The 13378-nt window shown below is 46.9% G+C and overlaps 1 protein-coding gene across 3 annotated transcripts in view; it reads left to right on the plus strand.

The window, feature by feature from the left end:
- The window catches only part of VPS35L (VPS35 endosomal protein sorting factor like), a 115968-nt gene that overhangs the window by 70824 nt on the left and 31766 nt on the right, over positions 1 to 13378 (plus strand). For all 3 annotated transcript variants that reach the window (XM_029948651.1, XM_029948652.1, XM_029948653.1), the window contains exons 21-26: positions 616 to 701; positions 2354 to 2434; positions 4397 to 4460; positions 7014 to 7112; positions 8614 to 8691; positions 9520 to 9634. In XM_029948651.1, coding sequence (XP_029804511.1) covers positions 616 to 701; positions 2354 to 2434; positions 4397 to 4460; positions 7014 to 7112; positions 8614 to 8691; positions 9520 to 9634 — 523 coding nt within the window. The remainder of the gene's footprint in view (positions 1 to 615; positions 702 to 2353; positions 2435 to 4396; positions 4461 to 7013; positions 7113 to 8613; positions 8692 to 9519; positions 9635 to 13378) is intronic.

Genomic DNA, 13378 nt, shown 5'->3' on the forward strand with positions numbered 1-13378 from the left:
CTTCCCTCCCACTCCTCGCTCTCCTGGTCTCCATTCCTGTGCACTCACCGGAATGTGTTTGTTTTTTCATTAAAAATAGAACTTGTTATTTTTTGGACATCGGCCACACTCTTCAAGCACTGTGCTGGACCTCGGCATACATTGTCTCGTCCCGTTTCCACACCGCTGGGAAGTAGGAGCTCTCAGGGTTCCCACCTGACAGTTGGGGTCCTGGCGGAGGTGGAGTAACGTGAGTGAGGCTGCACAGTTAGTAAGTGTAGTCAGGACGTGGAGACCACTCTGAACAACTGACTCTTCTGACCAGTACAGTCGTTAGAAAAGACTGAAGCCCACCTTGTATTGTGTTTTCTGGAAAAGCCCATGGTCATCTCAAGCTTGCCAGATGGCTCCCAAAATGTTAACTGATCCCAGCCCTGACCCCCTGGGAGCACGTAAGTGGTGTAGTAGTACTGGGTCCTCTCCCCACTCTCTCGGAGGCCTCTTCTGACCTGCCTTAGAGAGACGAACGACTCTGTGCTTTGGCCTTCAAAGAAAAAGCGACCCACAAATTCCCTCCAGTAACTTGTGTAGATTGCATGTAGAGTGCTTTATTTTATTTTATTTTATTATTTTTAGGAAAAATTTTTGCCGTTTCTGGACATGTTCCAGAAAGAGAGTGTGCGGGTGGAGGTTTGCAAATGCATCATGGAAGTCTTCATCAAGTAAGTGTAACACGGAGTCGCCGGGAGCTGGGCAATGCCCTTGTGAAACCTGTTGATTAGACATTGGTTTGTGTACTTCTGAAGCCTAATGAGATGTATGTATGTAACATCTAAAATAACACTGAGAGGGCTGCCTGGGTGGCTCAGTCGGTTAAGCGCCCGACTTCGGCTCAGGTCATGATCTCACAGTCATGGGTTCAAGCCCCGCATCAGGCTCTGTGCTGAGGGCTAGCTCAGAGCCTGGGGCCTGCTTCCGATTCTGTATCTCCCTCTCTCTCTGACCCTCCCCTGCTCGTGTTGTCTCTCTCTGTCTCTCAAAAATAAATAAAAAACATTAAAAAAAAATTTTTTTTAAACCCAAAATAACACTGAGAGGAAAACCACATTAAAAGGAGCAGTCATGATAGAAGTTTGTAATCAGTAATTAAGAAGACAGAGTAATAAGTATTAGCCGGAGCCCAGCCATCACCTCCATTGTTTTCTGATGTGCGTTTGGAAGGAGCAGTCTATTAATGAACTGCTTAGGGAGGAACATTTTAAAAGATAAAAATAAAGCCATACTGATCAAGGTGTCGGGGCTAGAAAGCTTTCCATCTTCAATGTTTAGATTTGTGATCAGTTTCATATTTAGTTGCTTTCCTTTTGTCAACTAAATCTGTGTTTCCCCAAACTGCCATATTGCTGGCAGATCATAATATAATTTTAGGTGACACACAGAGGAGAGATTTTGGTTTTGATTTCAAAAGTTATAAATTTAGGGGTGCCTGGTGGCTCAGTCTTGGTTAAGTGTCCAACTCTTGATTTTGGTTCAGGTCATAATCTCTCAGTTTGTGTGTTTGAGCCCCGCATTGTGCTCTGCACTGACGTTGCTTGGGATTCACTCTCGCTCGCTCGCTCTCTCTCTCCCTCCCTCCGTCTGCCCCTCCCCTGCTCATTCTCTCTCTCTCAAAATAAATAAACTTACAAAAATGCATTACAGTTGTATATTTTAAGTTATATTAGATAGTATATAATTAGTTTAATTGGTGTTTTCATATATTTTTAGGACAAGATTATGTTTAAAAAAGTTAAAGTTGCTCTCAAGATTAGTATATAGATATGGCAAAATAAAATGTGGTAAAATGGCATTTAAAGGACCTCAGTTTGGAAAACTGAGTTAGATGTTGCTTGATTAATGTATTTTTAAGCTTTCCTTGTATTGTTTTCCTAAAAGATTAATTCCATACGCTTGGAACAAATATACCTACTTTCCTCGCATAAAGGCTGTGACAAGACCTCATTCTTCGATATTATTTGGGAAGCCAAGTTAATAATTTTGTCTGGCACTTACACAGTTGTGGACCCATTGTAGACTGCCTTAGAGGGTTCAAGAAATGTGTTAGAAAAAAAAAAGGTTTGTCTGCTTCCTGGCTTAGGAAATGCAGCAGTTTTACCTTGATTTTTTTAGGATTTACCATCATTTTAGGAGAAGTTAAAAGTGTAGAAAAGCAAAGTTGTTATTGGAAGAATAAGAGAAAAACAAAACATCGCCCGTTATATTTCAGTGCCAGCTGGGTCGTTTGCTATTTCTCAAACGTGTGCAGATGAGAAAGCCGATCCGTGTTTTCACTGGGAGGGGACATGGCTTCTACATTGTCCTTACTGTCTTGTAGGCATCAGCAGGAGCCCACGAAGGACCCCGTCATCCTGAACGCCCTTCTGCACGTCTGTAAGACCATGCACGACTCCGTGAAGTAAGCCACGCTTAAGGCTGAAATGGAACGTGGGTTGTGTCTTAAGAGCACGTCACTAGTACACTGGGGAATTACTGCTGTAAGCTGCCACTGTGAACAATATTATCTTATGGGGTCGATTGAAGTTCTTGCCAATGAGGACATTCCAGCGCAGGAGAAGAGAGAGGCCGTGGGTAACCTTCCCGAGAATATGAGATGGCAGATGTTTTTACAAAGGGATTTCTGTTGAGAGGAAAAGGCTGGTTTCATCCAAGTGAACTCAAACTCCATGTCTCCTGGAGACTTGAGAGCGGCGGGCAGAGAAGGGCGGAACGAGTTCACTCATCCAGGAACATAGGCTTCAGATTTCTTTCTCATTATTAGCCGGCTATTTGAAATGCAAATGAAACGGCTTGTATTTCTTACATGAAGGGCTCTAGTTGTTGAGTAGACTCAAGGCCCAGGCCTGTCCATCCATTGGCCTTACCCTTGGGTCAGAGGCCAAATTATCACTCCTTTGCTTGCTAGTTGTTCTTCTGTTTTTTACCGTATGTGTCTCCATTCGGTTGCGTTTGAAGCAGTTCCTGCTTATTTGTGGCGTAAGTTTTAGTCCCCAAAGAATTTTTAAAGCACAGCAGCTTGATTCACTGGAAAATGTTCTAAGAATTGAGAAAACGGTTTTGGAATGCAACCATCAACAGGATGAATTATATTTCTTTTTTATTTCTAATGAAATTTGGAATCTTTGTTTTCATGGCTTTGTGTTTGCAACCTAATGAAGAGTTATAGAAGTGAAAATATCAAGACTTTTCATAATAAATGAAACCAATGAACTTTTTAGTTGAGCAAAAATAGAAATAAAGGCACACAACACATCCAGAAAGGCACTCTTTTTGGTAGGGTACTGGGTTTGGGCTTCAGTAACATGGCAGGTTTCTTTCTCTCGTGTTAAAAGTGTGAGGCCAGGAGGCCGGGGCAGGGTAGCTCTGCTTTAGCGCACCAGCCCGGTTCCTACTGCCTCGTTGCTCTGCTTTCCCTCGGGGATGTTGTCCCTGCTTCCCCGGGGGCGGCGGCTGGCTTCCCTCCTCCATGGCCATGTCCAGCCCGAGTGCATTGATGGATAGTCGTTTTCTCTCTGGAAGGAGGCTCACCTCCCCTCCTCCTCACATCCCATTGGCCAGAACTGTCATATGACCACACCCAGCCACAGAGGAGGCTGGGAAATGGAGTCTCAGAAGGAAAGGGACCTTGCTTTGTTAGCGGATGGTCTGCAGCTAACCAGTACTTTGCCAGTACTTCCCCTGGAATGAACCAATATACAGGAAACTTAGCTCCTGTTTTCTTTAGGCTCTTAAGTTTTTTTAAAAAATAAATTTGGGGAACTGTTAAGAGGCTTTCACGTGTGTAATGAAAAGGACATGACATTTTCTTATTTATATGTATATTAATATTGCTATTAAGTAGAAGCAGTTGCAATGTGTAATTTACTTCAAGATGCCTCCCCAGAGCGAGCTGGATTGATGGAAGGAGAGGGAAGGGGATAGTTAGGTGATGAGTCGGATACTATAAATTTATAATGTGGGATCTCGGTGCCGGATATATGGATGTTTGCTGTAAACATCTTTTGTGCGACTTTGCTGCATGTTTGAAATCTTTTAGAACGAACTGTTGAACTAAACTCCTCTGAAATACAAAATTTGAAGTTGGACCTTGCTGTCCAAATTCCAAGGGAAAGAAGGTTAACTTTCTCCTTTGCTATTAATAAATGTCTTGGAAACACCATCTTTGAGACAGATGAGAAACATTTAAATTGTGTTCATTTAGATTATATGTTTTCGTCAAAAGAAACACAGCCTGATGGGAGTTTTTTAAGTCTAGAAAATGCAAAATATTCTTACCTGTTAAATTGCTTGCTTCTTCTAGATCCTTTAGAAACTTGCATTTATTACCTCGATGTTAATTATGTACAATTATTGATTTTAGTGCACTCACTCTTGAGGATGAGAAAAGAATGCTGGCATATTTGATTAATGGATTTATAAAAATGGTAAGTCTTGGGGAAGAAATTGTAGTGCGCTTGGAAATGTGATGTAATTGTTTACCCTTACTCTGGGGAAAACAGTTAACATTATGTTCCCTGGTGCTTTTCATTTTTATTAAGATAAGATGAAATTAGAAAACATCTTACATTAGCCAGCGCTCCCCTGGGGGCAAAGAGAGCCAAGACAAACTGGCTTAAAGAAAAAATAAAGGGGAGTGTGGGGCGGAGGACTTACTGGCTCATGTGACATGAGTCCAGGAATGGAGCAGCTGGACACGGGGGTCTCCGCGGGGTCATCAGGACCTGCCGTCTGTGTGTCGTTGGCCCACGGTTCTGTTCTCGGCAAGGCCTCCCAGCCAGCCTCCCTCCCCTCAGGGGCTCTAGGCTTCCATTCCTTCCAGCGCTGCAGCCCGGCAGGAGGGCCTCCAGCCCAGTCCTGGGACTGGGTCTCTAAGTTGATCTGGGTCACTGGCTCAGCCCTACACGAATTGCTGCAGGGGAGTGGGGACCCAGGGGCTCCCTGAAGCCCTCGATGTGCTGCTCATCCGGTGATGGTAAAAATGATTTGGGTGGGGCAGGGGAGGTGTAGACACGCTGTAGTTACCTGTTGCTGCAGAATGACTCACCCCAAACTTAGCCGCCTGAGATAATGATGTTTTATTAATTCTGAACAATCCTGTGGGCCGATTGTGTAGCCAAGCTGCTCTGTGTAGCAGGATCAGGGCCACAGAGGAGCCACTCAGCCTTGCTCACGTGTCTAGGATCTTGCTGTCGTGGCCTTGGTTCTCATCCATGTGGCCTCTTCCTCTGCCGTCTCCGCTGAGCTGTCTGACGTGGTGCAGGCTCGGAGGGAAGCCACAGGCTAAGACCAAAGTTCAGGAATCACACCGTGACTGGTGTCCTACTGGTGTCCTGCTGCGTTCTCTTGGTCAGAGCAGTCACAAGGTTATTGTCCTGGAGGGGAGGGGAGTAGACTCCAGCCCCAGATGGGGAGAGTCACGGGGACACCCCAAAAGCACAAGCGGTGTGGGAGCGACTGTTCAGCCTTCTTTGGGAACAGCCCACCCACCACCCTAGCCAGAACCACCTTTGCTTTAATCCTGGGTGCGCAAAGCTGCCAGTGTCCTTCCAGCGCAAACACCAAGACAAAAGCTGACCAAGATGAAAATTACCACATCCCTGTGAAAATAACCTTGAACATGTGACTGGTTCAACAAGAGGGGTCACTGCTAATTGTTCACCTGACTCTGTAGGTAAAATAATCCATTTTGATGCAAAGTCAGAATCAGCCTTCCAATCCCATGTTAGGAAATGCACCTTGTACCAGGTGACTCACATTGCCCTTGACTTATATGCTGATCAGGTGGTATTTTATCCTTTTATGGCTTTGTCTGAAAGCCACCAAGTCCTAGTGGAGACTCTGAGGAAATCAGAGGGGAAACCTGAGAGCTATAATGGAAATAGCAACGTTAACCCCTCTGGACACAGTAACAGTAAAGCTTGTCCTGCTAACCAGCTGTTCCTAAATTGGAAGAGATACAGGAAACGGGGATTTTTATTGATGGAGAAACTTCCATCTGTGGCTCCAGCAGCCACCAGTAGAAAGTTGGCGAGGTTGGAATCCCCGTCAGGAGGCAGAAAGGTGTGGCTTGTATTAGGGAAAGCCCTCTGACAAATGGCACCCAATAACCAAATTGATGTTCCGTGAAAAGGCCACAGCCAGCAAACACAATGCCATTATTTCCTTTCCAGTGGTTTCCAGCTAGCCTGGGAAATCCTATTTACATCCTGAGATTCTGCTCTGCATCCTTAGTGTTTTTATGTTTTAGTCCAGGGCTCATGTCATAAAGACGAGGTGGTAATGATAGTATCTCAGTTATGCGCTAGGTGAAGCCTAATTGGAGTGCATTCCAGTGTGTGTGCGTGTTTGTGTACCCTTGACATTTCCACCCATTTATTCCTGTTGGTGGGACTTTTATTTTTTTGTTTTTTATTTATTTTTGGGAGACAGAGAGAGACAGCATGGGCAGGGAAGGGTCAGAGAGAGAGGGAGACACAGAATCCGAAGCAGGCTCCAGGCTCTGTGCTGTCAGCAGAGAGCCCAACGTGGGGCTCGAACCCACGAACCATGAGATCATGACCTGAGTTGAAGCTGGACGCTTAATTGACTGAGCCACCCAGGCGCCCCTGTTGGCAGGAGTTTTGATGACTTGTCATCTCACACTTTCCCTGCCGCTCAGAGCTCAGGGAAACTCTTCTTTTTTTTCTTTTTTAAATTTTTTATTAAAAGTTCTTTTAAATATTTATTTTTGAGAAGGAGACCGAGCATGAGCCGGGGAGGGGAGGAGAGAGAGGTAGACACAGACTCTGAAGCAGGCTCCAAGCTCTGAGCCTGACACTGGGCTTGAACTCACAAACAGCGAGACCGTGATCCAAGCTGCGTTCAGACACTTAACGGACTGAGCCACCCAGGTGCCCCTCGGGAAACTCTTCAGTGCCCCGTGCTTACAGTTAGTTGCCTAGAGCTAACACCCTCAGCATCTTTTTCTTTGCTTCTAGGTGTCCTTTGGCCGTGATTTTGAACAGCAGCTAAGTTTTTATGTTGAGGCTAGATCGATGTTTTGCAACCTGGAACCTGTTCTTGTGCAGTTGATTCACGTAAGGATTTTCATGTATTCATTTGTTTTCTCACTGAATGCTGATTGCATGCCAGGCATGGAGTTGAACCTGAGATTCGTGTGGCCCCATAACACTCCTGGTCCTTAGGGCATAAAGGCGGTTTCTCAGAGATTAATACAATCTGCAGTTTTGTTTTGCTTAAGTTTTTGGATGGTCTTTACTGACCTCTTTTTCTCTGAAATTAGCATAGTCTCATTCCCGTATGCCAGCGGCAAAATGGGTTGCAGGATTAGTTATAGAAATAACTACCTGTGGCCTTTCTAGCTTAACCAGGGTCCCCTCATTGTTAGGTCATGGTAGCTTTTCATGGGGCCCCCCAGGCCAAAAGAAAGAAAGAATGGTTGTTTATTAGGCAGTTAGAGTTGAGCAGTTTGAGTATTTATACCCTAACGACTGGATAGCTCTTTGAAATAACACCATCTGTAAATTGAAAGAGAAATAACGTATCTTTATTCTTAAATAACCACAATCTCTTGAGTGTGTGTACCTATTGGGCACAGCTTCTCAAACCTTAGAGTCAGGTTGCCATCACCACCCTTGTCTCCTGTTCCACACTGATATTTTCCCCACGTTGATTTTTGCACACGGCTTGCTTTTGACCAGAACAGCTGCTGACAACCCAGTTTCCCAAAGAGACAATGTCGCTGTGAGCGACAGAATGCCGCCCCGTGTTGAATCCGTGAGCTACCTCACACCCGTTCTTGCGCAGTGTTCCAAAACTGAACACTGCTCCGTCGCCCTGAAAACCCACAGTGCCCCGAGTGTGCCACAACCCTCCAGGATGTCACAGTACGCAGCTTGGGAACCGCAGGTCCAACTTCTCAATTAGTGGGAAGATTCCTCAAGGCTCTGAATCGCTTCATGTAAAGTCAAGGAGAACAGCCATTTTGTTTGTTTGCTGGTTTCAGGTTCTGTGAACTTAAGACCTGAAGGTAGAGACCTCGCGTGGAACCCGGGGGAGGGGCGAGTGCCCGCCTTGTAGGGTTGTGGGGAGGAAGTGACCTCGGGGGTGGACGGCTCCGAACAGCGCCTGTACGCCTCACCTGGGAGGTGGCGGCTGTCAACTTCTGTTCTGAGGGTTCGCGCTAGCATGGCATTGCTGACTTGTGTGGTTCGCTCTCAGATTGGGAGGTTTCTTTTAAGATCTCAGATCTCCCGTTTCACGTGTGGGATTTCTGGAAATGAAGTGAACCCTGGCTGTTCATTAAACCAGAAAATGGTCATTTGCAGTGCCAATTGATAGGAGCGCCTTTTGTTCTTACCTTCTTGGAGATGTTTGCTCAAGCCGAGAGGGAATCAGGCCTGGTGGCCCCTCCGGCATTTCAGGGTTCAGCGCTAGCCAGCCTGGGTCCCAGATAGCGTGTTCTTACTGACTTGTATGCAGTGAATGTCCAGATCGCTGTGGAAGATAGTATTCTGAGTCAGCCATCATTTCATAACCATTTTTGTTTTGTTTTGTTTTTTTAATTCATAAACCCAGAGTGTAAACCGGTTGGCAATGGAAACGAGAAAAGTAATGAAAGGAAATCATTCCAGAAAGACGGCTGCATTTGTCCGGGTACGTTCTAGAGATCAGACTCAGACTTTCAGTTCCACTGAGTTGTTTCATTTGTAAGTTTCTAAATAGCTCTTCCCAGAAGACAAGTGTGTCCTAGAGGTGGTTCTGTATTGATTTTCCAGATTAACTTTTCTTTGAGTATCTACAGACTAACCAATTTTCTTACGGTTTTCAAAAGAAAGGATCAAAGAAGTCTCCCCTTGGATACGTGTTAGGGGAGGTGGTTGAAAACTGGATTGTAGTTTTGTGCCAGCCGGATTGTCTCTGCCTTATGCCTGAACCTGCCAAGTCTATTACCTTCTTCCCCCTTGAAAAGTTCTCAGCTTTGAAAAAATGAAAATGCAGCTTCTTGAGTATGCGGCTCAAAATTTTTTATCAAAGCAGTGTAGATCTGTGTTTTTGAAAAATGGGGTCAGACCAAAAAGAAGGCAGTGAGGAAAAAAATGTATCATCCCCACCCTGACTTCTTACCTCTCTGCTCAGAGCCAACCACCTCAAACCCTTCTGGAGCAATTTCTTCTTGTAATTACCTCCATATTTTTAGGTAATTGGTTTCAGATTCTGCTGCTTATTCACCGTCGGGTGTTATCTGTTTCCTTCCATGATGGATGAGGATTTATTTTTCTTACGCCCTCACTTGCCCCTCCCCCTCCTCCCCCATTCGCAGCTGGAGTATAAGCTGCAGACTCAAGAGGAGAAAACTGGGGCTCAGAATGAGGAGCTTATTTGTTTTCTACTTGAAAATAAGTGACGGGTGAAAACAGGAGGCACAGTCTGCCGCGACAGCACTGCCGACCTGACCTGCCGTGTGTCTTCCCCTCCTTCTAGGCCTGCGTCGCCTACTGCTTCATCACCATCCCCTCCCTGGTGGGCATCTTCACGCGCCTCAACCTCTACCTGCATTCTGGTCAGGTGGCCTTGGCCAACCAGTGCCTCTCCCAGGGTAAGCCTGTCATTCTCACCTCTGAGCATTTCCTGGCTGGTTAGGGAAGCTGGCTCAGCCGTGCGTGCGTGTGTGTGCGTGCGTGCGTGCGTGTGTGTGTGTGTGTGTGTGTGTGTGTGTAGAAAGAGATCCCTTTAAGATGGAAAGGAAAAAACAACTGATCAATACACGATGCACCTTAGATCTGTTTCTCGAGCAGGAAGCACGTTGGACATGCACCCCTTTATAGAGTCAGATTACAGAGGGAAGCTGTTTGCCTGGTGGGCCTTCTGAAGTCTGCCTCCCCCAGGCCGGGTCAGGCGGCTCGGGATAAGTGCGCCGAGAGAAGGTTACAAGTTAGGACTGCGTCATCACAGTAGATTCCTGTTTATTTTCTGTTGATGTTTGTTTGTGTGAAACCCCAGAGACCGACACATGGACTCTAATAAGTATAGAAACAATACTCTCCACAGGTTGTTGTTAGTGATAAAAATTGCGCTCAAGACCCATTCCTGTACGAGGTATGGGAGCCAACTGGCTTGTTTGGGAGGCGATCCCCGAGGGTGTCTGTAGAGGGATGGGGTGCTGGGACCGGGAAGGAAAGGAAGCCAACAGACGGTGCGCTTCCGGGCAGATCACTGCTGTGGGCGGCTGAGGTGCATTCATTCCCAGGGGACTGCTGGGAGGGGGTGTCAGACAGCCTCGCCACTGCCCTGCCCGGAGAAGTGGGTTATTTACTCTTTATTCTACTGCCATTGACTGAAGGCCGTCCTGGATCATCATTCTGCCCTGCTGTGCACTTGACCCCAAAGAAAGCCCTCAGGCAGTGTTGGAGTCACGTGTATTGGCTACAGGATGCGCTGTCACCCCCTGGGACAGGAGGTATCCATTCCGCAGGCTGAAACACAAAGGGTATAAGGGATCCTGGCGCCATTTACGGAGCATTTTTATGCGGCAAGCCCTTTGCACACACTGTCATTTCATCCTCCCAGCAGCCACAGGGGGCAGTCCTGGGGTTGGTTCCTGCTTTCCCAAGTGAGCCCCCGGGGCTCAGGGGCCAGCCCTCCTCGGTCTGACGCCAGGCCCTGCCTCTCGCCGCTGACAGAGCATCTGCAGGGCACACAGCTAGGAAGCTGGAGTGGCTAACTTGGAGGCTTCTGTGACCCTGGTGGGTTGATGTTTCCAGCCCTCCACTCCCATCTCCCCCCTGACCTCACAGTGGGTAACGCCAGGGTTAGTGGTCCACCCCTTCTGCCCTTGGTTTGGATGGGCTCCCTGGGTGGGCTGGAGAGTGGTCCTTGGCCTGGCAGTTCTGGTTTGTTGACTGGTATCTTTGTTCACCTGGGCAGCCCTGGGCGCTGCAGTCTCCAACACGATTGCTACCCATGAGCCTTTTCAAACTCTGCTTGGTTTTGCTTCTGACTCCTGAGGACTCCAGCAGCTTCCCACCGCATTTGGAATTACATCAAACGCCTTGCCTGTGAGGCCTTGTGTGATCTGGTGCCTGCCTGCCTTTTGTCTTCGTCTCCCACCACACTTAAGCCACACTGGCCGCCTTCGCTTCTTTGAATATGCTAAGCTGTATTCCAGTTCAGCGTCTTTGTGCTTGCTGTTCCCTCTTTCTAAAATGATCCTCCCCCATGGGGCTCCTGGGTGGCTCAGTTGGTTGAGTGTCATCGACTCTTGGTTTTGGCTTAGGTCATGATCTCAGAGTTGTGGGAACAAGTCCACTGTTGGGCTTTGTGCTGGGTGTGAAGTCTGCTTAAGATTCTCTCTCTGTGAAACAGATAGACATAAGGGAAGGGAAGCAAAAATAATATTAAAACAAGGAGGGAGACAAAACATAAAAGTCTCTTAAATACAGAGAACAAACTGAGGGTTGATGGAGGGGTTGTGGGTGGCGGGAGGGGCTAAATGGGCAAGGGGCATTAGGGAGGACACTTGTTGGGATGAGCACTGGGTGTTATATGTAGGCGATGAATCACCAGATTCTACTCCTGAAATCATTATTGCATGCTAACTCAGTTGGGTATAAATTTAAAAAAATGAGACACCAGTCTAGCTGAATGGAGCTTCCTGGTCTCATGCTCTGGTCCATCCTCATGATCGTCATTATGCTTTTGATCTGCATTTTCTTACTGTGTGTGTTGCTTATTGTCTGGACATCCAATCTCCCCACCCGTGTGTGGGTAGACATTTCTCCTAGTGTCTGCTTTGGTAAGGATGATGGGTTAGCAAGAAACAAGTTAGAAAAAAAAATGATTAGGTACCACCAAAAACCTGATGCCATGCAAAGTGATGAATAGAGTGGACTAATTAGCTGAGATTGATGCACGAAACTTAAAAAAAAATCTAATTATAAACTGGTTCCCTCTTAAAAAGTTCAGGAATACTGGGGCGCCTGGGAGGCTCAGTTGGTTAAGCGGCCAACTTCGGCTCAGGTCACGATTTCACAGTTCATGGGTTCGAGCCCCACATCAGACTCTGTGCTGATGGCTCAGATCCTGGAGCCTGCTTCAGATTCTGTGTCTCCCTCTCCCTCTGACCCTCCCCGCTCATGCTGTTTCTCTCTGTCTCAATAATAAGTTAAAAAAAAAAGTTCAGGAATAGTAGACAACATGGGCAAAACTTGAAACATTAGGAACAGATTGTTCAACCGCAGGTACCAGAGCTATGAACTGTAAGTGGAGGCTCTAGAAGCCTTGATCTTTCTTCTCCCAACTTCTAAGCTAAGACCGTGATCTAAAACACTGTAGACTCCAGGCAAGTTTATTATGACTGCACCCCATATGGGGCTTGAATATTTTTTTAAAGGCAAGACAAAAATGCTTAAGCTAAATAAAGTCTCCCCCATCATCAAAGATTTGCCGTTGTAAGAACTATTCGATGAGAGCCCTGGGTGGCACCTGCTCTGCTGAGCTGCCCTGTGCCGGCCTCGGTCCATACCGGGAGATGCGCGGTGTTGGAACAGCCTGGTCCACGCCATGCTGGTGGCCAGTGCCGTCGGAGTTAGAGTTCCGGACCTCCTCATCAACCTCATCCCCCCTTGAAGCCACTGCGGGAGGGGCAGGAATGTGGCGTCTACCTCATGTTTAATAATTCATCTGATGATTTTTACTCTAGTCTCTAAATGCTATAGCACTAAACCTTAAAAGCCTGTTATTGTTGTTCCGAAAGCCACATGCAGTAGTTGCTGGCCAAAATAAATAATACATTCAATTACCGAGCATGGGGATGCTAAATATAAATTAAATGAAACTTGTGGAAATGGGCCACTGCTGTTCACCGCCCCCCCCCCCACTTTAAACACCCTCCCTCTCAGCTGGTTAGTCCTCGCCCCCCAGTCCGTTTCTGGCCTCCCTCGATCCAGGTTCAGTGGTGTGTATGTTCTTTACCAGACAGTGGCTTTGCCAGGACTGGCTCCAGCCTCACGGTAAACTCGCCCTGAACCCTGAGCCAGCGCCGTGTGGGATGCTGACAGAGGCTTTTACAGGGAGGCCCGCTCCGGGTCCTGTGGACGCACGGGGCAGCACATAGAGCGGGGTGTGGGGGGGTGGTTCCCAAGCCACCCATCGCCCCCGTAGTTAGGGGAAACGCGGCTGGTGCTTCTCCCCGGGAGATGCCTGTTTATCTTTGCTTTCAGCCACTTCATTAGATAAGTGCTTGCCCTTGTTCGTGAGTGGTTCTTTCTAGAAGATTATTAGCAGGCCACAGCAGGAACAAGTTCTTTTACCCTTTATTTTTGTCTGGTTCCTTTATCTTTAC

The sequence above is a fragment of the Suricata suricatta genome, chromosome 8 (assembly GCF_006229205.1).
Source record: "Suricata suricatta isolate VVHF042 chromosome 8, meerkat_22Aug2017_6uvM2_HiC, whole genome shotgun sequence".
Lineage (NCBI taxonomy): Eukaryota > Metazoa > Chordata > Mammalia > Carnivora > Herpestidae > Suricata > Suricata suricatta.